Genomic DNA, 26,741 nt, shown 5'->3' with positions numbered 1-26,741 from the left:
GCGCTCACCTAGCACAACATGGGGCACTGCATTGGATCCTCAGCACAAATCAATAAAATAAAGGTGTTATGTCCATCTACAACTAAAAATATTTTTAAAAGTGACCACCTTCAGTCTTCACGGCAGCCCAACCCCTGGTCAAGTGGCTTTTCATTCAGGCTGGCCAGGAACACAGATGTACCATTAGTTTCAAGTGCAACTTGACTTTCATTTAGATGAATGTCTTCGAGATCACGGTGAAATCGTTCTCAGCTCTAGGTTAGTATTGATCGAAGTGTCTCTGGGGTAACCTTTAATGATAGTTGCCACTTACGCGACATTTTCAGAGGCAGACTTTACACTCGTGATTACTGGTGCTGCTAATTGGCAGTAATGTCAGTGAAATCAATAACCAGGGTGAAATATGTTGGCCTCCTTGGCCTTCGCGGGCCGGGTGGACTTTGGCGGCAGGGAGTGCAAAGTGAGAAGCTGGGGTTCATCGGGATTGTGTCTTGTGGCTTCTGGTCTCTAAAGATGAAGCTGGTCTGGGTGGAGGCTGTGGTCAGAGAAGCTCAGCTGAACACTGCCCGACTCGTTCTTTGCCTTGAAGATTATAGCTGGGGTGAGTGGGCAAAGGGTGTGATTCTGAGCAGGTGAGACAGGTGGCCTCCCCTGAGAAGGCGCTCCTGCAGACTTCCCCTGCCTGTGGTGAACACCAGCAGGAGTTTCTCCTGTGTGATGTCATAGCATGGGAATACTGTGCTTATAAATAGCCTGTAATTCTGAGTCTCCTAGTGTTCTTTTTCTAAACAGCCACTTGAACTTCAACTTTGCATCTGAGCCATTTTGAGTCCTAAATTCTTGTTGAGACCAGGGTTTCTAAGTCTCTGGGTAGTATTGACATGTAGGGCTGGATATTTCTGTTGTGGGACAGTGCCTGTGCATAGTAGGGTATTGAATAGCATCCGTGGCCTTTCCCCACCAGACACCAGGACCACCCTTTCCCCTCTGTCTTTACTGCCAAAAATGTCTCTAGACATGGCCAGCTGTCGGGTGGGGTGGGGGCTGCAAAATCATCCCTGACTGAGAAGCTGGCTTAGACAATAAAAGGCCTGTACCCCCTTCTCTCCATTTCTTCACTACTGTTTGGTGTTGATGCTTTAGTCAAACACTAGTAAAAAATGCCATCAAGGATAGACTTGATATGCCAGGAAATGGATGGAACTGGAGACTGTCCTGCTAGATGAAATAAGCCAATCCCCCCAAATCCAAAGGCCGAATGTTCTCTCTGATATGTGGATGCTCACACACAATAAGGGGCAAGGAGAGAATAGAAGTTCAAGGGGAATGAAGGGAAGCGGGGGATGGGAGTAGGAAAGACAGTGGAATGAAGGGGACGTCACTTTCCCATGTTCATATGTGAACACACGACCAGGGAGACTCCACACCATGTCCAGCCACACGAATGGGAAGTCACACTCCATGTATGTAGGATGTGTCAGAATGCATCTACTGTCATGTAGAACTAAAAAGACCACCACCAACGAAAGAGTAGCCCTGAGCTTTCCTAAGTATTTGGTGTAAAGTATTTGGACCAGGACACCTTAACGTAGCTGGAGGTCTGGCTTGCTTTGGACTTTTCTTTACAAGTTGCTAGGTGATAAAATGATACTGCGTGAATCCGCTGTCTTGGGTGATTGGCATTTTCACTGCTGGGCTTTTTGCGCTGTGTTTATGGGTGCAAGTGGGCAGGAGAGGTATATTTGTAAATCTCAGTAGCAATAATATTACTTGAAATCAGTGATGCCCGACACAACAGAAATGACGAGGGAGAGGGCTTGGATTTTTGGAGCGGGGAGGGATTAGGTGGAGGAGGATAAAATTCTTCAATTTTAGGTACAATGCCAAGTGTTGATTGATTTCTTTTCCTCTCTTTACCAGAAACCTGAGTTACAACAAACTCTCTGAGATTGACCCTGCTGGCTTTGAGGATTTGACGAATCTACAGGAAGTGTGAGTGCTTTCCCTAAGCCTCCAGCTGGTGGAGGGGTGGAGAGATCTGGGGGGAAATCCTTTCATTTGGCTGCATTCTTTCTCCAAGAAGCTCCTGGGGAGGAGGATTTGCATCATTATGCTATTAGTGACAAGTGACACTGCAGTTGTCCTGCCTTGTCTATAGTTTCAATTGCCTACGGTCAACACAGTGTGAAAATGTTAAATGGGAAATTTTAGAAATAAACAATTCATGGAGTCGAACTTGACCTTACTATGAGTCGTCATGATGACATCTTGTGCTCTTCTGCACGGGTCATGAGGCACCCCTTTTTCCATTGTATCCACACTGTATATCCATCCTACCTGCCCATTTGCCATTTAGTAGTCATCTCACTTTCCAGGTTGACTGTCATGTACTCGAGTTGGAGTAACTTATTTACCTAATAATGGCCCCAAAGCTCAAGACTAATGATGCTGGCAATTCAGATACGCCCAAGAAGATATTGAGGGAGACAGAGATCACATTCATATAAATTTTATCATAGCATCTTGTCATAATTGTTCTATTTTATGATTAGGTATTGCTGTTAATCTTTTCCTATGCCTGATTTACATATTTATATTTTTTAATTTGGTCCTGGGGATTGAAGCTAGGGGCACTCAACCATTAAGCCACATCTTATTTAGAAACAGGGTCTCACTGAGTTGCTTACGACCTTGCTAAGTTGCTGAGGCTGACTTGGAACTCACAATCCTCCTGCCTCAGCCTTTTGAGCTGCTGGAATTACAGGCGGGCACCACCACACCCAGCTACTGTGCCTGATTTATGAGTTAAACTTCTCCCATGTCTGGGAAAAAACCCATAGTATCTATAGGGTGTGTTAGTCAGGTTTGTATTGCTGTGACCAAACCTGGCAGAAATGACTTAGAGGAGGGAAAGTTTACTTGGCTCCCAGCTTCAGAGGTTTAGTCCATGGTGGGCCAACTGCATTGCTCTGGGCCCAAGTGAGGCAGAACATCATGGTGGAAGCTGCCCAGGACATGACAGCCGGGAAGCAGAAAGAGGGGTGAGGGGCCACAGGGAAGATGCACCCTTCCAGGGTACACCACTACTGACCCATCTCCTCCAGCCGTGCCCCACCTGCCCACCATGACCACCCCCAGTCAGTCCATTCAGATTAGGATAGACTGATTAGGTGACAGCTCTCTAAATAATCCAATCATTTCACCTGTAAATATTTCCGCATTGACACAGGAGCTTTGCAGGGGACACCTCATATCCAAACCATAACATAGGTTTGAGTATTCTGTGTAGTTTCAGGCATCCCCTGGGGGTTTTGAAACACGTCCTGCATGGATAAGGGGGCTCGCTGTACTTACATAGCTCCCCTTATTGCAGCCCTGGGCAGTCTGTGAAAAGTGTGTTTATACAATCCAGGAGACACAGACTTATTGGAAACCATGGCTGCCAGGTGGGCATATAGGAGGGTCCCCAGCCCTGTGGGAAGCCTCGTGGACTACATGGGGGACAGACCTGGGCTCTCACAGTTGCTCAGCAGGGGCACACCATGTAGCCCACTCTTCTGTGAAGCAGGGATCAGGTATAGGACAACAGGCAACAGAGGCTACCTTCCCTCCCCCTGCAGCAGAGCTGGGCCTTCCTGCCTTTGGGGCACTGGGCTTGCTTCCTCTGGCAGCATCCTTTAATGCATGCCTTAATCTTTTCTTCTTCTTTTTAATTTTTTTTTTCTTTATAGTTGTAGTACCTTTATTTTATTTATTTATTTTTATGTGGTGCTTAGGATTGAACCCAGTGCTAGGCAAGTGCTCTGCCACTGAGCCACAACCCCAGCCCAGCTTTTCTTCGTTCTTATGTGAAGAATTCTGTTAGGATTGTCAGGAGTTTCAGCTCCATGGGGACTTTGCAGAAGTTCTCATGGGATGCACATATGTTGTAGAAAAGTTAGCTACAGAAATGTTCAAAGTCAGATGAGGATCACCAGTGTTATCATCCAGGCGTGGCCATTGTGAACACCTACTAGAAGACATATACCTGTACCATTTTAGGATCAAGCTGTGTCTTACGGTTTTATAGCTGTCTAAGCAAGTGTCATCCTTACATTTAAAAAATGCTTTTTCATATAAAATCAAAATGTTCAGTGTCCTATTTTAACCTGTGTGTACAATGACTGTACACCTAGTGCTTCTTCATTGGAAATTTTTATTAGCGATTATTAGGTAAATATTTTTTTTAAACACATTTTTGCTATAAGTAACTGATGAAAGTTTTATTACTTTTTTTTTTCTTTTTCTTTTTTTTTTTTTTGGTACTGGGGATTGAACCCAGGAGCACTCAACTACTAAACCATATCTTTTTTTATATTTTATTTAGAGACAGGGTCTCACTGAGTTACTCAGGGCCTTACTAAGTTACTGAGGCTGCCTTTGAACTCATGATCCTCCTGCCTCAGCCTCCCAAGCCCCTGGGAGTACAGGCGTGGGCCTCCATGCCCGGCTCTTGGTTCTGTTACTCTTTGACTTCTTTATTGATAATTTATCTGAATAAAATGTAATATGATCAGCTGGTACAATTTATAAAGTGTCTGCATGCCTCATTCCTATCTCCAGATTATCCAAATTAGCATTTATGATTTCCATGCCTCTTTAAAAAAAAAAAAAGGTTTATATTTCCAAAGTTAAAGGAACATCAGAGTCAGAGGGGCCTTGCAAAATCTTTGTCCAGGACCCTGAGTTCCCATAAGATCAATAAGCCAGGGACCAGGGAGAAGAAGTTCGAAGGGGGTCACTGTATGAGTTTGCCAGGGTCTCAGTAACAAAATAGCAGAGGCAGGGTGGCTTCAACAGTAGATATTTATTTCTCACGGTTCTGGAGTCTCAAAGTCTTCAGATCAAAGTGTCGGCAGGATTGGTTTCTCTGGAGGCATTTCTCCTTGGCTGGGAGGTGGCTGCCTCTTGCTGTGTCCTCACCTGGCCTTTCCCTGTGTGTGCATGAATCCCTGGCATCTCTTTGGGAGCCACAATTCCCTCTTCTTATAAAGATACCAGTCATATTGACTTAGGGACCATCTTAACCTTAAGGAGCTCTTTTAGAGGTCTTGTCTCAAATCCAGTCACACCCTGAGGTACTGGTTAGAGCTTCAACATATGAATTTGGGGGAGGGGACACAGTTTAACCCATCCTTCTCACCCGAGATGATGAGCCCCGTCTCTCAGGAGCCAGTTGGGTTCACCACCCCCTGCTTTCTCTTGATCCAGGCTGTCTTAGATGCTTGTAGTTAGAATATATTCAAATTCAATGTCAGCCCCAGAGCCTTGTGGTTTCTTTTTAGAGTTGGGCAGAGTTAGAATTGGGACATCTCCCCTGGCATCATCCAGGCTTCCCCTTAACACTTCTGTGAGTGCCTTGTCTAAGCCAGGCTCTGCCTGGGTGCTGGGGCTACAGGACAAGACGTGCAAATGGGGACGGGGCTCAGGAGAGGCAAGTGGGGCACTTGGCTGTGGCACAGAAATTTCCTGGGCTCCCCAAACTCAGCAATCGAGGGATTATCTATTTTGATGCTGTACTTAAAAAATCAGAATTCATGCCCCTTCCCCCAAATATCTACAAAAAATATAAAACCCTTGAACTGAGGCAGAATCAGTTATACCAATCATTTTCTTTTTCCTGAGGCCCCAGCACGGCTTGACCATAGCGTTATTGCCAATCCTTTCTTGATTTAAACTTCTGCTATTTTGCTTTGCATGCATTTTGATTTTTTTTTTTTTTTTTCTTTTTCTTTTTGGTACTGGGGATTGAACCCAGGGGTGCTTAACCACTGAGCCACATCCCCAGCCCTTTCTTGTATTTTATTTAGAGACAGGGTCTCACTGAGTTGCTTAGGGCCTCACTAAGTTGCGGAGGCTGGCTTTGAACTGGCAATCCTCCTGCCTCAGCCTCCTGAGCCACTGCCATTTTGATATTTAAAAAAATATATTATTTTAGCATGATGTTTGTCCCATCAACTGGGGACGTGGTAGCTGCTTCAGAGAGCATTTCCCGTTGTTCTTACTAGCTCCCTCATTCTTGTTCCTTGCTCAGACAGGCTTTCGATTTTCATTGGGTTTTCCTCTCTTGACCGCCAGCCTCTAGTTTCCGTCTATTCCGAGCTGCAGCCCAGGGGGCTCCCTTCCTGGATGGGCACTGTAAAGCAGAGGCCGTGTCCTACAGACACAGTATGGTGAAGTGGAGAAAACCCTCATTTTGGCGGCAAGCAGAGTTGGACCTGAGATCCGAGTTCTGGTTCTGGCCGTTTGGGCTCTGCTTTTGAGTGTGTGTCCCTGGACAGGCAAATGCTCCCCGGTGTTTCCCTTCCCTCCTCTGTGACATCGCCATAGTGACGCGCCATCAGTGTTAACTGTGGTCATCAATTGCGGATGACGCATGGCCCTGGCCCTGGCCGAGTCTCGCTGAGTGTCACTGCTCTTCTCTTTTGCTACCCCTGGAACCGTGCAGCCCTGGGCTGAGGGTATCAGTGTAGAGACCCCTCCTTGGAGACCGACCCCAGCGTGACTGCTTCTCTCCCTGGTGTCCCTGGGAGAGACAGATTCATGGTGCCTGAGCAGTGGAACTTCTCACTGAAAGCCTGGGGGCTTCCCCAAGGGAATTCTGATCCTCCTGGAGAGTGAAAGCGCTGTCAGGGGTGAGCGTGTGCCAGGGGCAGCCAGTTCCCCCAGACCCTGCAGAGTCTCGGAGCCACAGGCTGGCAAAGGAGCAGGGCCTGGCTCAGCAGTGGTTTGGTTTTGGAGGCCCTGGAACCACACACCATTGTGGGCTGGTTGGAGGGAGAAGGCGAGCGAGCCATTTGGAGGCTCCTGGAGCAGACATGCAGGCACTTAGGCAGCTGCTTCCAAGCCACACAGCCCGCACTGCCCACAGCCCCGAGGGCCCACCAGGGAGGGCCTCCGCCGGGGTGCTGGATGCTGAGGCCCTTCTATAATAGGAAGGCTATTTATACAGTCCTGTGTGAAAGCGGCTGGGATCACGTTACTGCTGCCTGGCCCGCCAGGGCTTGCTGCCGATGCCCCGGTGCTCGGCCAGGGCCACGGACCTGAAATGTTCTGAGGGAACGAGGAAGCCTAGCCTGTGCCTGCTGTTGGGTATCTATGGCTCCCTGTGCCCCCTCCCATGTGCGTGCACATGCACGTGTGTGCGTGAGGGAAGCTTGTGATGGTTGTGCGTTCAAGGGGAGGTGACCTGGGGAGGGGGTTGCTTTGAGGCACTATTTTTGGCTGTGAATCACTACCACCTACTCAGCATTGCCCCCGTGTCGGTCTGTATCCTAAACTCTTAGGTTTCATTATTTCAGCTGTAACCACAGACCCAATTAGGCTGGCACTTGTATTATCTTCCTTTGTTGAAAGGGGGAACAAAGGCACAGCAGGGTTAAGGGGGGCATGCCGAGGATCATTTGCTTGGGTTGAGAATGAGATCCGCCTGATTTAAAAGCACAAGAAAGCACGCCTATAATCCCAGTGGCTCAGGAGGATGAGGCAGGAGGATTGTGGGTTCAAAGCCAGCTCAGCAACTTAGCAAGGCCCTGAGCAACTCAGTGAGACCCTGTCTCTAAATAAAATATGAAAAGGGCTGGGGATGTGGCTCAGTGGTGAAGCGCCCCTGAGTTCACTCCCTGGTACCAGAAACAAACAAACAAAAAACCCCAAACCAAAATAACAACCAAAAAAGTGCAAGGTGTATAATCTTCTCCTAAAAATCTCTGCTCTGCCACTCCTCTCTGTAACTGTGTCTCATTTTCTTCTTTTGAGGTGGGATTATCATTCCCACTTTCCTGAAAGGGTTGGCTTGACATTCGGGTTTGAGACAGAGCCCGGCACTGGGTCTATGTTCACTCTGATTATTGTATGCACTCATTAAAGTGACCACAGCCTGTCCTCCCCGTGTCCATGGGTTTAGTAGCCATGGAGTCAGCCAACCTCTGTTTGAAAATATTAGGAAAAAAATTAGATATACAGACTTTTTTCCTTATTATCATTTCCTAAAATTACAATGTAACGGCTATTTCCATAGCTTTTAAGATGTATCACATTTTCTGAGCAACCTAGAAATGATTTGAAGTATACATGAGGATGTGCATAGGTTTCATACAAATACTGCAACATTTTTCTGTAAAGAGCTTGAGCAGATGTTGGTATTTTCCAGGGGGTGAAGGTCCTAAAGCTGACCCCCACAGATGGCAAGGAAGAGCTGAATATCCTTTATCATTATACAAAAACAATTCTATCTGATCATCCAGTGTACAAATTATATGTCATAAAGTCTTGCTAAAGCAATTATTTTCTATATGTTATTGTCTAGTAACTAAAGCATAACATCAATTATTAATCCTGACTCTTAAAATTGTGTTCCTACCTGCTACTGATGACTTTCTCCCTCTTAAGAAACAAACTAAGCTGATGTGGTGGTGCACACCTGTAATCCCAGCTGCTCCAGAGGCTGAGACAGAAGGATGGCAAGTTCAAGGCCATCCTAGGCAACTTGGCAAGTCCCTGTCGCAAAATAAAATAAAAACAAAAGGCCGGGGGCCGGGGCTCAGTGGTAAAGCATTTGCCTAGCGTGCATGGGGCCCTGGGTTCAGCCCTCAGTACCACAAAAATAATTAAATAAATAAGGGGAAGACGAAGTGAAACTAAAGTTCCAAGTCACTGCCTGACTTGATCGTTAGTCTTTGGGTCTGCCTCTCTACTTGGAAGCAGTCGAAACAACCACTCTTGTCTACCAAGAGCAAATTGGCGAAATAAATCAGTAAATAAAATGGTCCACTTTGACCACTCGTACCGGCAGAGGACTACTCTGCAGCTGGCTGAAAGACTTGTGAGGACCTCCTCAAGATATATTACTGAGGGGAAAAGGCAGTACAGAACAGCCCGCGACACACAAGCATTTGTGTAAAACAAAAACACATGCACGTCTCTCACAGCCTGCAACAGGAGGTTCCCCTTGGAGGCAGGCCAGGAGACTGAGGCATAAGGGAACTTTATTTTTCACTGTATACTCCTTGTATTCTTTTTTGAGATGGTTTGAATTTTTTACTATGTGCCTCTATCAGTTATTCAACAAATAAATATGGCAATTAAAAAAAATGTTATAACCCCAAATAATTATTCCTTGGGTGGGTTTTTATATTGTTTGTTAAAAGCCAAACTGAATTAAGATAATAAATGATGATGATATATTTGTGAAATGTCCTTTTTAACATTTAAATGTAACATTCCCTTTAACCAAGCCAAGTAAGTGGGAGCTTGGGGAGAAAGCTGGGGACCCCATAAGTCCCGGCTGACCTTAAGGATCGAGCAGGAGAGGTCCTGCCTGGGGTTCTGCTCTGGCCTGGGGTCAGGCAACCCGTGTAGCCCCACTGACCTAACTTAACACCTCCTCCAGCTCTGGGGTTGGGCCATGATTCATTGTCTGATCCATCTGCGGCACTTCTTGGTCCTGAATCATCAGGAAAAGTTTGATAGAAGCCAGATATTTCAGAAAGGTTTTTAGGGCCTTCAATGGAAATCAGCATCGGATGGGGGCTGGAGGGAAGTAGGTTGGGGGACAGGGTGTGAGGCGTGGAAGACCGCGTAGCCCTGGATAGTAAAAAGATCCCCTCAGACACCCTCCTTAATCCCCACAGTTTCTGACTTCATGGAGACTGCTAAACACCCCGAGTCGCCTTTCCCCTCAAAGCCCCAGCCATGCTATTTTTGACCAGTCTCTATTTCAGTCTGGCAAGAAACTCTGAGAGTCTCAGAGCTGAGTTTGGCCTCTGCAGCCTCATTCTCCTTTCAGCAGGGGACAGAGCGATCGCGGAGGGAGCCAGTGCTTGGTGGAGCAAGCCGACTTCCATGGCACCGGCGGTAGTTTAAGTAGAAACCGTCCAGAAGCAAGAGATCCATGCATGCAGTTCCTCTCCTCTGGGCTCCAGCTGTCCCATTTGTACATCAGGCGGCCCTTTTGAGATTGGAGAGAGCCTGCTGTTTCTGACCCAGCCTGTGGACTTGGGGATACTCCTCCCCATTAATAGCCCATTCATGGGTGGCCCGGGTCCACCATCCCTGCATGCTCTAGGTCTAGCGGTTCTGTCGAGATGGGAGATGTTGTCACGCCCCTTTTTCCTTGTTCATTTATTTCTGTGAAATTGGGTGGAGCAATCTGTCGTCTGTACAGTAGGTCTGGCCTGAGACCAGGCACTTCAGCCAGAGTTTCACATACTCAGTTTTAGGTTCAAATTCAAATCAGGCGGAAAAACAACTTCGATGTTACCTAAGGGATTAGGAGCTTTCCGGCCCCTCCCGTGCTTGTTGGCCTGTCAGCTCGGATGTTCTTCTCTGCTTTGTGGTCACACTGTGTTCATCTCTTGGCTGTGTCCCCCTGGTGGTGTGACCCTAGGCCAGTCACTTAAATTGACTTAGGGAACTTAGTGTCATGTAAGAAATAGCAGTAGTACCTAGTATCTAACTCAGAGTGGTTGTGATGATTCCTTTAATAATACAAATGGGTTTTTTGCTGTAATAAACAGTCCAGACGGACGATTATAGGCACACACCTATAATCCCAGCAGCTCAGGAGGCTGAGCTACGAGGATCATGAGTTCAAGGCAGCCTCAGCAACTTAGTGAGGCTCTGAGCAACTCAGTGAGACCCTGCCTCTGAATAGAATATAAAAAAGGGCTGGGGATGTGGCTCAGGGGTTAAGCGCTGATTCATTCCCAGGAATCCTGAACTTTGAGAAAATAATAATAATAATGAAACAGAGGATAGTGGTTCAGAGCTTAGACTTTGGGGCTAGATTCCCTGCACACCGCCACTTTGTGCTAGTGACTTTGTTCAAATTATTTAACACCTCTTATTTCAATAGAAATGCTCTTGAGACCCACTCCTAAGGGCCGAAAGACGAGTCCTAATGCTGAAAAGTTCTTAGAGCTGAGTCTGGTGGATAGTAAGCCTTTGAAAAGTTACCTGTGACTCCAGTTATTGCCTCCATCTTCTGTGTTTTAGAGTTAGTGTCTAGGAGATAGCTTGGTGGTAGATGGCTTCCAACCTCAGCTTTTCTTACTCTGGTGAAACCTGAGGGTGCCTTCTAATGATAAGGACCTTCACAGGTACTGTGAAATTTTCCTGGTTGCGATTCAGACTGATGGAGGGTTTTCAGTACCCCTGCACTGCGGCAGGAAATGGATCACAGCAGAGTTGCAAGAGATAAAAGGTGAAGCAGAATCTGTCAGTTGGGGGGGGTGTGCAGTCAGATAACAGACTGTTAAAGTAATTAATTGCCTATTTCAACACACAAACAAGGGCTCTTTAAGTGGAGAAAGGATTTGCCACATGATACAGATCTGCTTTCTCTCTGCCAGATGCTTCAGTCATGAAGCTATTAAAACAGGCATTCTGTGCCCCATGGCCCAGTAATTGCCAATCTTCATCCCTAACCAGCTTTGGCACTGAAGAAAGCAAATGGGATAATTCAAGGCCTTTTTTCCTTCCCTTTTTTTTCCCTTCTCCTATTCATTTCTGTACAAGATAGCAGACAACCAGATTATTCTGTTCTGGCAAATGCTGATTCTATACTTGTCTGAATACAGCTGTCATGCCAGGGGCCTGTCTTCAGATAGTGCCCCATGTAAGATGCACCACCCTTAAAAAATCGAGAGCAAGATAACCCAGTTTTATTCCCTTGACTTTGCATCTCAAGTACAATTTCTTTTCTAGCCCGTCACCCGGCAGAATGCCTGGACACTATGCTTTGGCTTTCTTGAGGTTTCTTGGGCTCACATTGCAAGTCTGATTTTTGGATTCTCTTCCCAGATTTGGAAATACATGTCCATGTAAGGAGGCCAGATTGCACAGCCTCTGGGGGCAGACCAGGCAAACTGTGTTTTTGTCCGTGGGCTTTCCCTTCCATTAAGAGATATCAACTGTGAAAATAGAGATTTAGAATGTTCCAGCAGGAAGGGAGCTTGGAGAGCACATCCTGTCTGCAGAGGGTTTTCAAAACGTCTGTGTGCAAAAAGCATGCGTATATGTTTGTTTTCCTGGAAGACCATTTAGAAACTCCATCAGAGTCCAAAGAAGCCGGAACCTCAAATGGATGAGTGTCTCTGAGTCCAGCCCCTTCGTTATTTCATAGAGGAGGCGTTGAAATAATTGGTCCCATGTGTCACTAGCACCTCAGAACCCCACACAAATGAGCCAGTGGACTCCAGCTCTCTTTTCCTGCATGTTGCCCTGTGGTTCAGGCAGAGCACTGAACAACCAGGGACGGTCTTTCCTCTCCAGATCCCTTCCTGACAGCTTGAGCCCACCAGGAACACTCTCATTGATGGACTTGGGGCCACACGAGACCTGAACCTGTGACTGGGCCTATTCTCGCTACTTGGTGTCTGTTAGTCTTGATTTCTAAGCTTGTCGTTACTGTTTATTTCTTAGTGTTTATTTCTTACCAGGGGTGTGAGGCTTGGTTTATTTAGTGTTTTGTTTTTGTTTTTCTTTTTTCCTTAGTGTTTATTTCTTACTAGGGGTGTGAGGAATGGTTAGACTTTGTAACTTCACAGGGCTTCTGTCCCTTTTAAAACTCACTTATGAATTCTTTCTTTTATGCCACAGTAGAATTTCACCTCCTGTGGCGAGCTCAGCAGCGGGTTTCTTATTGCTTTTTGATTTTTTTTTGGTAGTGGAATTGAACCCAGGAGTACTTAACCAGAGTCACATCCCCAGCCCTTTGTATATTTTATCTAGAGACAGGGTCTCACTGAGTTGCCGAGGGCCTCACTAGGTTGCTGAGGCTGACTTTGAACCCGAGTTCCTCCTACCTCAGCCTCCCGAGCTGCTGGGATAACAGACATGCACCACCACGCCCGGCTCAGCAGTGGTTTTGATTTGCCTCATATGTTTGTGTTTCTAAACTCCTAACTTAAGTGCTCCACATGATCCATTCCCTCTTGCTTTTGTTACAGGTACCTCCATAACAATGAGTTGACAGCCATACCGTCCCTGGGCGCTGCCTCCCCACACGTGGTGTCTCTGTTTCTGTGAGTAGTGCCATCTGGGGACTCTGAGCCAGGGGGTGGGGCGTGGTGTTTTCTTTGCTGATACTGGTGGCAGGAGAACCTGTGGTGGTGGTGTGCTCACTGAGGAAGAATGATCTTCTTCATGTAGCCTAAGGATCATGGAAAATGCCTTGTTTGCTGTTCTGGGGTTTTGCAGAATGAAAAACTGGAAGTTTTGCCTTATTTTCTTCCGGTGGTGCTGGGGACGGGACTCATGCTCGGCAAGTTCTCTACCGTTGACACATCTCCAGCCCTTGACTTGTCTCCAATTTGGGGTAAACTAGGACTTCTTTACTTGCTCTTCCTACCCATGAAGCTGCCACTTGGTTGAATAAACTGGAATGAAAGGAAGCTGTGTGAATTTATCAGACAGCAGGCTCACCTCTGTGCCAGTAAATTTGGGACTGAGTTTACTTTTAGGGCTCTAAAGAAAAAATAATGAGGTATCCCTTGGCCCCTGAAATCAGCATTAAAAAAAATAATAATAATAATTCATTGTCATGGTCTGTGTTAGAGTGAAGTGAAATCTGTGTGTTCTTACAGAGGAAACGAAAAAGGACATACAGGGTTTTAACCCAAAAAAGGCAGGGAGGAAGCCCTGGGGTGGAAGCATTTGAGCTGCCTGCCTTTGCTAGAGGTGCGGCACTTGGCCTGGCCCCTTCCTGCAGTCCTGACAGGTCCTGGCTCAAAGTCTTCCCAGCTGTGTGAGTCCAGCCATCCTCTCCCGGATTTTCTGGGGCAGCTTCCCAAGCAGAGCACCTCCTTCTTCACTCTGTCCACACTCCAGTCCTGCACATTTTTACTTTATCTTGATTTTGCTGGTTTTACGATTCATTTGCTCACCTGCCTGTGTCTTTTGCTCTGGAACTGAGGGTGAGCCCGGGATTTGGCAGGAAGGCACTGTTAATAAGATCGACGGTGGGCTCCTCCATTTCAGATTTTGGCTGGCCACGGCCCTCTGTTCGGGGAGTGCCGGGTCCTTGTGAAACACGCCCTGGGGCCTAACCCTTTTCAAGGCTGATGAGGGTCTTTCAGGAGAGCCTGGGAAGAGGCTGGATGGTGGTCCACTGTATCCTGGACAGTTGACTTCATCTCTGAATCTGACTTTTTTTTCTTTTTTTTGTACTGGGGATTGAACCAGGACTCTACCATTGAGCTGCATCCCCAGCCTCTCTTATATTTTGAGACAGGGTCTTGCTAAATTACTCAGGGCCTAAGTTGCCCAGGCTGGCCTTGAACTTTCAATCCTCCTACCCCAGCCTCCCGAGTCGCTGGGATTACAGGTGTGCATGACCATATCTGGCTTTGACTCATTTTTCACCTGGGGAGAGAGCAGGGCCAGGCCTAGAAGGGAGCAGAAGGTCCCTGAAGCACTTGCTATCATGTGGATCACCTAGCAGGTGTTTGATACTTGGTGGCTGCTAACCGTGGCTGGTTGTCACTTAACTCCTTGGGTCTTGGTGAGATCTCACCTGTAGGGCCATAGGCTTTGTGAGACAGTGAGGGAATGAGAATGGAAAGCAGGAAAAACCACGGCCCTGGAAGTATAGGCAGGGGTCTCGCTTTGTTTTTGTACAACTCGTTCTGGGTGCAGCACCTGGAAGCTGTGTCATCGCGGGCTGCGTTAGAGGAGTCAGCCTTTTGTGAGGCGAGGTAGGGGTGTGATAATCCCAAGTGTTCATACAGCCAAGTGCGTGGAGATGCTAGTGAGTCCCGGCTGCTAAATCCCAGGTTGTGGCCCAGCCGGGTGGTGTCCGCTCCAGGCCCATTAGAAGTGCAGGGCCACGTCCCCCAGAACCACATTTAACAAGCTTCCAGGCCATTCTCCCACTCACGAGTGTGAGAAAGGCTGGTTTCATTCCCCTTTTTCTCGTTCGGTGAGGAGGCCAGGATCTCAGAGACTATCCTGGTGTTGCCAGAGAAGAAGGCGCGGCTCCCTGAAGGTCTTCTAAGTTGCAGAATGGAGAGGTAGAACTGAGAGTGGACACATGTGTCGGTTCAGGGGTTCCTTGTCCACCCCCTGCCCTCCGTGCAGGAGCGTGGCAGGTGACAGCGAGCCACCCCGTGCCCGAGGCAGGAAGGCCCCCAGCTTGCCCCTGGGCCTGTGGCACTTGAATCACGCCTTGCTTTGCTGACTAAAAATACATTTCTGTTCCTTGGCCCCAGTGCCCGTAGCAGCGGGGCTGTTTGGCCTTGTTCCTGCTCTTCCATTAGACAGCGTTGAAGTATGTACAGCAAGAGAGAGAGAGAAAAAAAAAAAGACTCCCTCCTCGTTTTGATTCAGTTTGGAAAATGCAGGTTAGCACTAGCAGCCTCTTTGGCCTGACGTTGGTCTCCATGTGACTTGGTCAGTGATTTCTCTGAGACCGTAGAAACTGAGGGGTCTTTATTTTCTTGGAGGATCTTAGACTGCGTGCCTGGACCTAATGCCTTGCAGAAAGTTAGGTTAGAGCATGCCCTCTGGGGAGCTGGAGACCCCATAATTGTGCTATCACCCTGCATGCATTTCTGGGTTCCCCTTGTGGTCTATGCAAAGGGCAGGGAGAGGACAACAGAGCAGGCAGCAGATGAATGTCCCTTCACAGCCAAAGGGCCATCTTACCCATTCTGACCCAAGAAGGCCATTAGCATCTCCATCCGGGCAGTAGTTCTCCTTGATCAGCTTAGAAGAACGTGTGTTCCTGATGTCTGTTGTCTTTCAGAAATGTTGAATTCAAATGTGTCACATGTTCTGTGACTATTCATTAAGCGTCTCCTGTGCTCCTGCACTTGTGGCCCAGAGGCTGTCCCAGGGTGATGTGGGAGCCCCACACATTGTCTGAAAATGTGCAAATAGTAATAAACTTTGGTTTTGCTTGTTTGTGAACACAGGGCCTCCTCCCACCTACGAGGCAAGTGCTCTACTGCTGAGCTGCACCTTGACATTTAAGAGTCCTTAATCCCTCAATGCACATTCCACCACCCCGCCCCCCTTTTTTTTTTGGTACCTGGGATTGAACCCAGGGGTGCTCAACCACCAAGCCACCTCTGCAGCCCTTTTTAAAAATATTTTATTTAGACAGGCCTCACAGAGTTTCTTAGGGCCTTGCTGACTTGCTGAGGCTGGCTTCAAATTTGTGATCCTCCTGCCTCAGCCTCCCAAACTGCTGGGATTACAAGCATGTGCCACCCTGCCCAGTGGTACATTTTCCTTTTTTTTTGAGCAGGTGGAGGATCAGAAAAATAATCAAAAAATGCAAAGGGAACCGAGCAAATGTCTGCTGTGAGGCCATGTGAGATAGAGACAACTTTCTTGGGACAGGTTTATAGGGAGATGCAGGAGGGAAAAGTGAAGACTGGGTGTGTATCCTTCTCTACCTCTGATGCAGGTGTGACCTGGGACAAGTCCCTTTTTTCTTATTTGTTGAATGAGGCATGTTGAAACAGATGGTAGAAGTACCCTTCCTTCAGTGATCCAGAAATCCAGAGCAGGGGCAATGTCACCAAGGACATGGTTGGCCCCCCTGTCCAGTCACTGCTCTTGGTATTTTTTCTCTTTTATCAGAAGTAGCAGATTTGTGGTTTTCAGCTCAGACACTGTCATCCTGGACTTGGCCTCTGGGAGGGAGAGCTCTTCATCTTGGTCGCGCAGGAGGGCCCTACGTCCTCAGACCCGAGTCCCCTTCTTTGCTGGGTGTCCCCCTTGGAAGGGTCTCGTGGGAAGCGGTTTTGTTCTGTGCTGAGCTTTAATATCAGGGCTTTGAAAGAGTTCTAGAGTTTTGGGAACCGGAGTCTACAGCACAATTTCAATTGGTTAATACTTTCTGATTAAAGGGATCTAACTCAATTAAAGTGTTTGTCAGAGAGCAAATTTATTTGCATCTTGTTCTGAGGATAATATCGGGGCCATTTGTCCTTAATAACAGAAAGCATAAAACTCAAGGCCAGCTTTTAATAGGATCGGGTTGGAGCGAGGGTGCTAATTTCAATAAAAATAGTTCTCAGTAGAAGAAACAGCCTTTTGTTAAATGGGACCAGAGTCTGGCAAGTCGAATTTTATGTGTGAGATTTAAAAAAAAAAAAAAAAAATTCAAACTCCAGGAAACTCAAGTTACGATTCCCACAGCAACAGTAATTTTGTCCGAGGCATACGCGACATTTCTGCTGAAGAAAAATTTCCGGTTTCCCTGCGGTGTGACTGCACTTGCATGGTTGAGAAGATTGGCTGCAGGGGAGAGGGCTGTTCTTCAGTCCTGGGAGGCCGCGGTGTGCCTCCCAGGCCGCCCTGGCTGTGCCCACCTGGCTTCCTCTCCAGGTGGTGGTACCTGTCAGAACTTGTCCCTGCACCCTGCCACCTCCTTTGCACTCCCCCACCTGTGTCCACCAGGTGGGAGATAAAAACAAAACGGGGTTGACACAATTACTTGTGACTGTGAAATCGCTATTAAAATTCCTTGGGTGTATGTGTTGTGTGTGTGTGTGTTTTTTTTTTTTTTTTTTTTTTTTTTTGGTACCAGGGCTTGAACCCCGGGGCACTTAACCACTGAGCCACATCCCCAGGCGTTTTTTATATTTTATCTAGAGACTGGGTCTCACTGAGTTGCTTAGGGCCTCCCTAAGTTACTGAGGCTGGCTTTGAACTCTCCATCCTCCTACCTCAGCCTCTCCAACTGCTGCAATTACAGGCGTGCTCCACTGCACCTGGCAGTCATTTGCTTTTGAGGAAAGTTTTTCTCTGATGTTAAATGTACCTGGAAGACTTAGGGTATGAATAATTTAAAAAAAAAAAAAAAAATATATATATATATATATATATATATTTGAAATGGTTCTAAGTATTCTGCTGTGACCTCTTAGCTGAAGAAAGACTGATAAATTAAAAGGGATGGGATATTTAACATGCTAATAAATTGTAAGTCCCAGAGAATAAAACCTGGAAAGAAAGCAACCTGGTGTCTTGTCTGTGGCCCCCTCTCAGAGTGAGGGAAGTGAGGAACTGGAGGGATTACCAGCAGCAAGGCCCGAGCCCTCTTCCTGGCTTGATCTGCTAGTAAAGTAAAATCCATGGGAATACCTAACTCTCCAGCAAACCCTCTAGGCAAAAAGAGGGAAGAGATCAATCTTCTTTACAGACTCCTTAGTGCAGAGATCAATCCACATTAAAGTGTAATTGAAGAGCAGGTCGTAGAGAGCAGGCAACCACCAGAGCCTCTGCCCCTTAGGGCTGGGACAATAATGAAAGTCCCCCTGAGGGCTCGGCCTGCAAGCGAGGGGAAAGGAGGCCTAGAGTTTAATTTTGGGAAATCAGTCTTGGCTTCAGGACCTGAGCTGGGCTGTCAGTGATCAGTCTTGAGGCACAGGTGAAATTGTACTGAGTGATAAATAGTTGCTGGCATTCCTAAAACAGAGGATGTGTGCACACGTGTGCCTGCGTGGGGGCTGGAGTAGTTACTCTTGCCTGAGGAGTGAGAATAAATGAGACCACTCTCCTTTCTCTTCATTCTCCTGCCCTTCGAACTTCCTAATACGTAGCATCCCCTAAAAGGTCAGCACTGGCAGACACCATAAAGAATTCATGTGAAAAATCTTCTTTTGCACACGGTGTTTATTCCTGGAAGTATGAAATGATTGTTGTCTTCAGAAATTGAGTGGGACTCAGATGGTGGAGCTCTGTGTATTTATCCAATGTAGAACCTGAGGGCAGGTAGGTGTGTGCTCAGTTGAGATGGCTGTGGCTTTCTTCCCACGATAAAGGATCATACTCTCCTTCTGGTGGAGGAATTGTCTGCTTGACCATCTGCCAATCAGATTAAAAGAAGACTCATCAATAACCAGGTATGTTAGGAAATATGGAAACGAGGCAGGTGGGGTGGTGCACACCTGTAATCTCAGTGACTTGGGAGACTGAGGCAGGAGGATTGCAAGTTTGAGGGCAGCCTCAGCAACTGTAGTGAAAACCTGTCTCAAAAAATTAGAAAGGCGCCAAGTGCAGTGGTACATGCCTGTCATCCCAGCAGCTCAGGAAGCTGAGGCAGGAGGATCGAGAGTTCAAAGCCAGCCTCAGCAACTTAGCGAGATCCTAAGCAACTCAGCGAGACCCTGTCTCTAAATAAAATATAAAAAGGACTGAGGATGCAGCTCAGTGGCACAGCACCCCTGGTTTCAATCCTCAGCACTGCAAACGAACAAGAAGAAAAGCATGAAACAGATCCTTCCCCATGCCCTTTGGAACAGGCCTCCTCGGCAGGGAAACCCCATCCATTCGTGCATCAGTGTAAAAGTCAGCCCTACCTCTGGCATCGTGTCTGCTCCAGCAGTGACACCCACCTCATCCAAGTGCAGAGTCAATAGTTACTGCAGCCAGTTTCAGGATGAAACTGTGGGCAAAGTTGTGTTTCAGCAGGTCTGTTCCACGTTGATGCCAGCGTCCTGTTCTGTGAGCAGCCTCATGTCCTTTAGGTTCCTGCACCCTAGAGGGAAGGTATGGCTGTAGTTTTTTTTGTTTGTTTTTTTTTAAACAGTACAGCAGCAAAAGAAATACAAACAGGAGACTGCGCTTCCTCTCTGCATCTTTGAAGAAGTGCTTGCTTTTGCCCTGTTTGCCCAGATTTTGTTGGTGTCATTGTTCTGGCTAAACCTCCTTCCTGTTCTCTGGGGAGGTCATGGCTTCGCCTCGAAAGTAGCCTTGGTGGTTGTCAGACTGGAGCTTATGGAGACCTACTGCTGGCCCAGTCCCGTCTCTGCTCAGTGGGTCTGGGGGCTCAGGAGGATTTGCTCTGCCCACATGTTCCCAGGTGATGCTACTGCCTCTGGTCTGGAGCTGCTGCCTAGGCTCACAGGAGATGGGTGGAGCCCCCAGGCTCCTGTGTCCTTGCCAGGCTGCGTGGGCACTGGGAGACAGTGAAATATTTGGACAGGTCACTGGTGTGGTGACAGGTCACCAGTCTGGGACAGTGAGGCTCTAAAGACCTGGGAAAGCAGTCACTGCTGCTGCTGCTTTTTTGATATTTTTAGTTGTAGATGGACATAATACCTTTGTTTTCTATCTCTCTCCCTCTCTCTTTCTCTCTCTCACTATTTTGGGTACCGGGAATTGAACTCGGGGACATATGACCACGGAGTCACATCCCCAGCCCAATTTTGTATTTTATTTAGAGACAGGTTCTCACAGAGTTGCTTAGCACCTCACTTTTGCTGAGGCTGACTTTGAACTTGTGATCCTCCTGTCTCAGCCTCCCTAGCTACTGGGATTACAGGTGTGCCACCACACCTGGCTTATTTATTTTTACGTGGTGCTGAGGATCAAACCCAGTGCCTCACATGTGCTAGGCAAGCGCTCTGCCACTAAAGCAGTCACTTCTGAGGAAACTGCTGGGGGCGCTGGACATGATCTAGATACCATGGGCAGAACAGACCTGGCCACAGGCCAGGGCTTAAGACCCACAGCTGTTAGAAGTGTGTTTCTGCTTAGTTTGCTGTTTACTGGTGACCACTCAGGTCTTCCCTGCAGGCCTTTCCGGTCACTCCAGAGGCAGCCGCAGTGGGGCAGGAGGCCTGTTATCAGCTTCACCGTGGGCACAGGTGGCTCCATTCACAGCCTCCCTTCCAGGCCCAGAGCTGGTTCTAACAGCATCCACCTTTCTGCTGACTATCAGTTACCAGCGGCCAGCAAATCTTTGTCCTCGCCGAAGTCTTGATCGGCACTTCTTTGTTCCAGGTGGACATTCAAGAGTGTGACTGAGCGGGGCCATTCTGCACTGCCAGGTCATGAGTGGGCAAACGAGATGGAAGGACGGTGGAGGAGGCCCAGGCTGGTTTGTCATGAAGGCCTTGGGTTCTCTCTGCAGGGCACCTGCTGCTGGGTCCCAGCTGGGTTTCCCGTGAAGCCCAGTAAGGACAGATAGGCCAGATCTCAGAGCTCTGCCTGGGGGACTCTCTCCGGCTGCAGAGAAGATGGGTGAGCAGACAGTTGTCAAACAGGGGTTGAGCACCACGGAGCCTCTCGCTCCTTGTGGCCCACGGTCTGCATGTCAGAGAAGGTTCTCAGATAAAGCGACCTTTTAGCTGAGACTCCTCCGCCTTCAGACTTCCTTTTTCTCCCCCTACAAGTGGGTGTGATTTACAGGCATTAGGTGGAACACCCTAAATGTTCAGCCAACACGTCGAGAACTTGGCATATTCCGGACTAAAAGGACATGGCTGGTTCCATTTTGGGGCCAATTTGCCTCCCCCCTTTCTTTTCTTTGTCAACAGGCTTCTGTTGGAAGGCAGAGCGGACCCGTGGTTCTTCGATCCGCATGCCACCAGCGAGCCTCAAAATAGAAAATTAAACACCCAGTTTACAAAGAAAGCAGTTCTCTGTCCCAGAAACTTCCCAGGGATTCTGTAGTGCAGACGTCCTTTTGCCCCCAGTCAAAGCGAGCCCTGCGCTGGGAAAGGGGCGGCTGGGGCCTCCTCCTGGGCCTGCCAAATTACACAGTTATGACTTGTCATTTTCCTTCTCTCTTTTCTTCCTTCTTTGAGAGTGGGGGTGGTGAGCCAGCCAGATGAGAGGTACATCTGCAAGTTATTTGCAGGGAGAGCCAGGGAGCACCAGCTGCGGGGCCGGGGGAGACCAGGAGGGGAGAGTGCCTGCGGAATAGGAACTTGGTCACTGCCTTTTGTGGGAACTCGGTAGCTTCAGTTCTGTTGTCCCGAGTTGGGCTGTCGTTGGGTGTTCCGCCGCTCTCTCTTTTCCTGGTGATCATGTAAGCTTTAAATATAGTGCAAGGTCCAGTGGGAATATGGTTGCCCACGGACCGCCTCGGAGGGGAAGCACCTTTCCTTACAGCACTGGGTGCCGAAAACCATCCAGGGCTCCGTGAAATGGAGCCGGAAACTGAGCGGCCCTGGGTTGCACAATCTTCCCTGTGAGCAAGTGAGCGGGCTGGCTCCTGCCCATATCAACAGCCTCCTTCCAACTGGGACCATTTCCTCCTCCTCCTCCGCCCCCTCCTCACTTCCTGCAGGTGGCTTCTGTAATCCAGTTACCACAGGGGAAGCCTCCTGTGCATATGCACCTAATCCGAAAATGGCTGGCTTGGATTTTGACCTGCCGGGTGACCTCGCAGAGAAGGCGGGGCCTCCTGTGTCTGCTCACACCTGGCAGCCATTTCCAGCTTTTACAGCCCAAGCGGAAGAAACGTGTTCTTATGCCCGGCCTCTCCTCCCCAGGGCCTGCTGTTGTCAGGCAATGTATAGGGAATGCTTCTTTTGGTGCAAAGGCAAGGGTTTGTCAGGATAGGAGAGTTTACTTAGTGAATGGAGTCACGCCGGGTGACCTTTTTTGGAGTGCCAAAATGGACAGATGTTGGCGATCTCCTACGGTCGACCTGCAAAAAAGAGTAGGTGTGGTCTGCTGAGGTTGGCAGGCATGGCCCTGCAGTCCTGAGAAACACTTGAGGCACAGAGAAGGCAGGAGGTCTTGAGGTCCCGAGGAAGTGGCAGAGCCAGGAAGTGGCTGGGGTGGATCCTGATCTCATTTCTGTCCATCTTGGGGACTTGTGCTCACTGTACACTTGAAAGTGTGTGGTGGGAAGCCTGGAAGGGTGTCATGTCCACATCCAGTTGTGTTAGGCATGGGACATCTCGGGCTTATGGCCCCAAGACTCCCCGATGTTGCTCTGGGGTGCAGCGTGAGGGGGCTTCTGCCCAGGCAAAGGCCAGTCGTTTCCCAGAATCCCTGCTTTCCAAGTCTCTTTTAGCTTCAGGTGAGCTTACTCTGGGCAGCAGTCCTTGATGCAAAGTAACGTGATGTCCTTCTGGTCCCTGAGGACCTGGCTGCTCCTGACCCCCATTCCCTGATCATACCCTCTAGCCGCTTTTTCCCGGCTGGTTACCTGGTTACCTGGTTACCACAGGCCAACTGTTAGGCGCACAGGGAGGAGAAGTCATCTCCTTGTCAGGTCACGGCAGAGCCTGAGCTTGTTGTTGGGCCAGGCCAGCAGAGTCACGGGTGGTGGCCATCTGCCCTCGAAGACATCACTTCAAGGCGGATTCCTCTGCAGTTTCCTCACTTCCTGGATGTCTGTCAAACCCGAACAGCTGAGGCAGAGGTGCCAATTTGTGGTTTTTCTCTTCCCAACTTCTCCACCCGGCCGATGAAAGTGCGCTCTGTGAGGGCCACGGTGCTGGGGCCCTTGGGGGCACCCAGTTCTGGCCCGATGTTGGAGGGCAGAGACTTTGGGGCATTTTATGGTTGGGGAAGCTGCCAGGGAGTTACTTATAGATACCGGGACTCCTCCCCCGGGTGGCTTTAGGTTGAAGGTAGGTGGAAGTGGGTCTCTGCCTCGCGTTGACTCCCGCGTTCTGCGGGGCACTTGGGCTCCCTGGCAGGGAGAGGGCTGGCCTCGGTGGGTCAGGGTTGGAGCTCTGCCTCCATTCCTCTTGCCACGTCCCCGGGCAGGTTCTCTCAGGCCTCCGTGCTCTCGTGAAGTGAAATTTGCAGGCAAGGCAACTGTTGGGGTCAACTGAACAAACCCACGTCCTTGGTGCCGCGTCCGTTCACTAGCTAGGAGACTCTGGTTACCCGGCACCCTGCCCTGAGCCCCCCGGGGCTGTGGCAAGGTGGGCCCTGCTTTTGCTGCTCTGCTCTGAAGAGGTTGGGTGCCCTAGTGGAAGAGGTGTCGGGAAGCGCCTATCTACCTGTCCTAAAACGGGTCTTCCGTGCAGATATCCCTCATGGCTCATGCTTGTGAGCCAGATGATGCTCACAGAGAGTCCCTGTGTGTGTTTGTAAGTCCATGTCTTTCCGGTATCTTCATTTCTCTTATAGGAGGCATTGAGTACAGCAGGAGAGTTGCTCTTTCCTTCTTTTCTCATTGCCTCATGCTCTGCTTGGGGGAGGAACAGAAGCAGTAAAAGAGAGTGTTTGAGCCTTACGCCCAGACCTTCACCTCTGTCTGCACAGTAGAACGACCCAAGGAGCTCTGGGGACTGTTGGTGCTGGATCTTACTACAGTGACACATGCACACCCATGTTTATAGCAGCACAATTCGCAAGAGCCAAACCGTGGCACCGGCCTGGGTGTCCCTCAACAGATGAGTGGTAAAGAAAAATGTGGTATGTATACACAATGGAGTTTTATTCGGCTCTAAAAATAAATGAAATTATGGCATTGGCAGGAAAACAGATGGAACTAGAGTCCCTCATGTTAAGTAAAATAAGTCAAACTCAGAAGGTCCAGGGTCATATGTTTTCTCTCATATGCGGAAGCTAGAGAGGACAAAGGAAAAGAAAGGCAGGGATGGATCCCCTAAAAAATCAAAGGGAGATCAGTAGCCGAGTGTGGTGGCACACTGTAATCCCAGTTGCTCAGGAACAGAGGCAAGAGGATCATAAGTTCAAAGCCAGCCTCAGCAATGGCGAGACATGAGGCAACTCAGTGAGACCCTGTCTCTAAATAAAATGCAAAATAGGGCTGGGGAGGTGGCTCAGTGGTCAGCGCCCTTGAGTTCAATCCCTGGTACCCACCCCCCAAAAAAGGGGGAGATCAATAGAGGAAAGAGATCAAGAGGTGAGGGGGGAGGGCAAGAGGGGAAATGCTGGGGAGGGATATTGGCCACATTATTATTGTTATATCATGTGTCTGTACAAACATGTAACAATAAATCCCTTCGATATGTACCACTGTAATACATCAAGAAAAAAATGTGTGTGTCGGGGAAGAATCTAGGTGCCAGGTTGGGGGTGTGGCTCAGTGGTAGAATGCTTGTCTAGCATGTGCCAGAGTCTGTGTTGGAGCCTAGCACCACATAACAACAACAACAATAACAAAAAAAATCTAGAAGCCCAGGCCAACTGGCAGGCCAACTAAATCTGAATTTTGGGTTGTGGGGCCCATGGCGGGTGGGGAGCCATGTGGTACCCAGCAGTTGGCGTATTAAGCCCCCTCCATCATTCTCTGGGTCATTTCAATGCACCGCCAAAAGTTTTAATAGGCTTCAAATGGGGTAATTGTAGGTGAAAGGTATTGTTCCTTCTCTTCTTCCCTCAGACCTGTCAAAAGTACTCAACCTCCCCACCTCTACCTTCCTGCCCTACCTACCTACCTATGTACCTACCTCCCTATCTTTAACCAGTGAAGGGGGAGGAAATACTGACCGGCCTTCGATTTAGCACATAGGATTCTGGGAGTTCCTGGTAGAGTCTTTAGTTACTTTTGGCACATTGATTTCATGTGAAGTGACTGCGCAGTTCCCTACATAAAATGACTAGAGAGGTGCTCTTGTCATGTCCGGGGAGGGTGTTTGGTCTGAGTAGACCTGAGTACCTCAGTGGGTGAGCACAGATTTTTTTGTTGTTGTTTGTTTGTTTTGGTTCCAGGGATTGAACCCAGGGGTGCCTAGAGAGAGGGTCTAGCTAAGTTGCTTAGGGCCTTGCTAAATTGCTGAGGCTGGCTTTGAATTTGCAGTCCTCCTGCCTCAGCCTCTCAAGCTGCTGAGATTACAGGTGGGTGCCACTGTGTCTGGCTTATTTCAAGCTCTTTAAACACATTTTTCCTTTATAATTTCTAAAATAAGATTAAGAATACAAGTGAAAATAGATGATGTAAAAGATGAAGCCCCTGTCCCCAGAAGTATTTTAATATAGCAAAATTGTAGTGCAGAGATTGAGTTGGATCATTGTATGGTAGGATTCTCTGAGGGATGTATTTGGAACCAGATGCTGAGGGAAATTGTGTAGAGTGACTAGAATTTTGGAAATGTGAGAAAAATTCCCCTTGGACCTTTTAGAATGTGCCTTTCCAACAGATCAAGTGTATGCTTTTATAAGTGGAAAAACCTTGGTTATCGGCACCCACAGTGAAGTTTTTCAGCCTTATAGGTGTTTGGTTCATGTGAGTCAGAATGGCCTATTGAGAAAGTGAGGGAGGCCCTTGGCCGAGGCCTTGCTGCAGCCATAATAAACTCTCTCTCCCCTGCGCTTTCCCACAGGTGAGGCTAGCTTTGGCCTCCCTCTCCCAGGCTCTCCAGTGTGTATTAACAAGAGCCCAAGTTGGTGATTCTTTATCGATTGCATGGTTCCAAGAAAGCATCTAACACTTGCACTCACATGTTTCCGCTTCCTGGTTCTCTGGGAAGGGGCTCTAGTCCCTGAGAGATTCAGCACGTTATCCAAGGAAATGGATGCAGGTGTCTCTGTGCATTGTGGACATGGGATCAGCATCCTGGACAGGTCAGAGTTCATCTTGTCCCTCTGTCTTGAGACGAGAGAGCCACCAGCCCACTGGTGAGGACCAGGGTGCTTCTCATAGGGCTGCTGCTTGGTGGGTGTTGGAGTAGAGAACATTAGTTCTGCTCACCTGAGGCTGGCTCGCAGGGTGTCTGGAGTGTTTTCTCTGCCAGCAGAAGCCCTCCCTCACTGTCCTCTTGTTGGGACAAAAGTCCTAGCTCTTGACCCCCAGAATACAGATGCTAGGAACCAGCGGGAAACGTCCCTCCCAGGAGGGCACGTGGCCACCTCCCCTGGTTCACAGTGGCAGTGGGCAGGAGGAGCGAGCCTCAGGCAGCTCGCCTCTCATCCTGACTTAGCCAGAGCCCCATCCTAGTATCTTTCACACACACACTTCTTTGGGGAGTAGCTGGTTTTGCATTAGCAGGACTCAGCCCGGTTCCAGAATTCCCACGGCTGCTCTCCTG

At 48.5% G+C, this 26,741-nt stretch overlaps 1 protein-coding gene across 1 annotated transcript in view; it reads left to right on the top strand.

Annotated features, from left to right (window-relative positions):
* LRIG1 (leucine rich repeats and immunoglobulin like domains 1) overlaps positions 1-26,741 on the top strand; it is a 129,866-nt gene that overhangs the window by 41,549 nt on the left and 61,576 nt on the right. The window contains exons 2-3 of the mRNA XM_079114384.1: positions 1,921-1,992; positions 12,990-13,064. Of these exons, the coding sequence (XP_078970510.1) occupies positions 1,921-1,992; positions 12,990-13,064 (147 nt within the window). The remainder of the gene's footprint in view (positions 1-1,920; positions 1,993-12,989; positions 13,065-26,741) is intronic.

The sequence above is a fragment of the Sciurus vulgaris genome, assembly GCF_902686455.1.
Source record: "Sciurus vulgaris genome assembly, chromosome: 16".
Taxonomy (NCBI): Eukaryota; Metazoa; Chordata; class Mammalia; order Rodentia; family Sciuridae; genus Sciurus; species Sciurus vulgaris.
The sequence above is the reverse complement of the archived record's forward strand: the minus strand, read 5'-3'. Positions and strand labels throughout refer to the sequence as shown.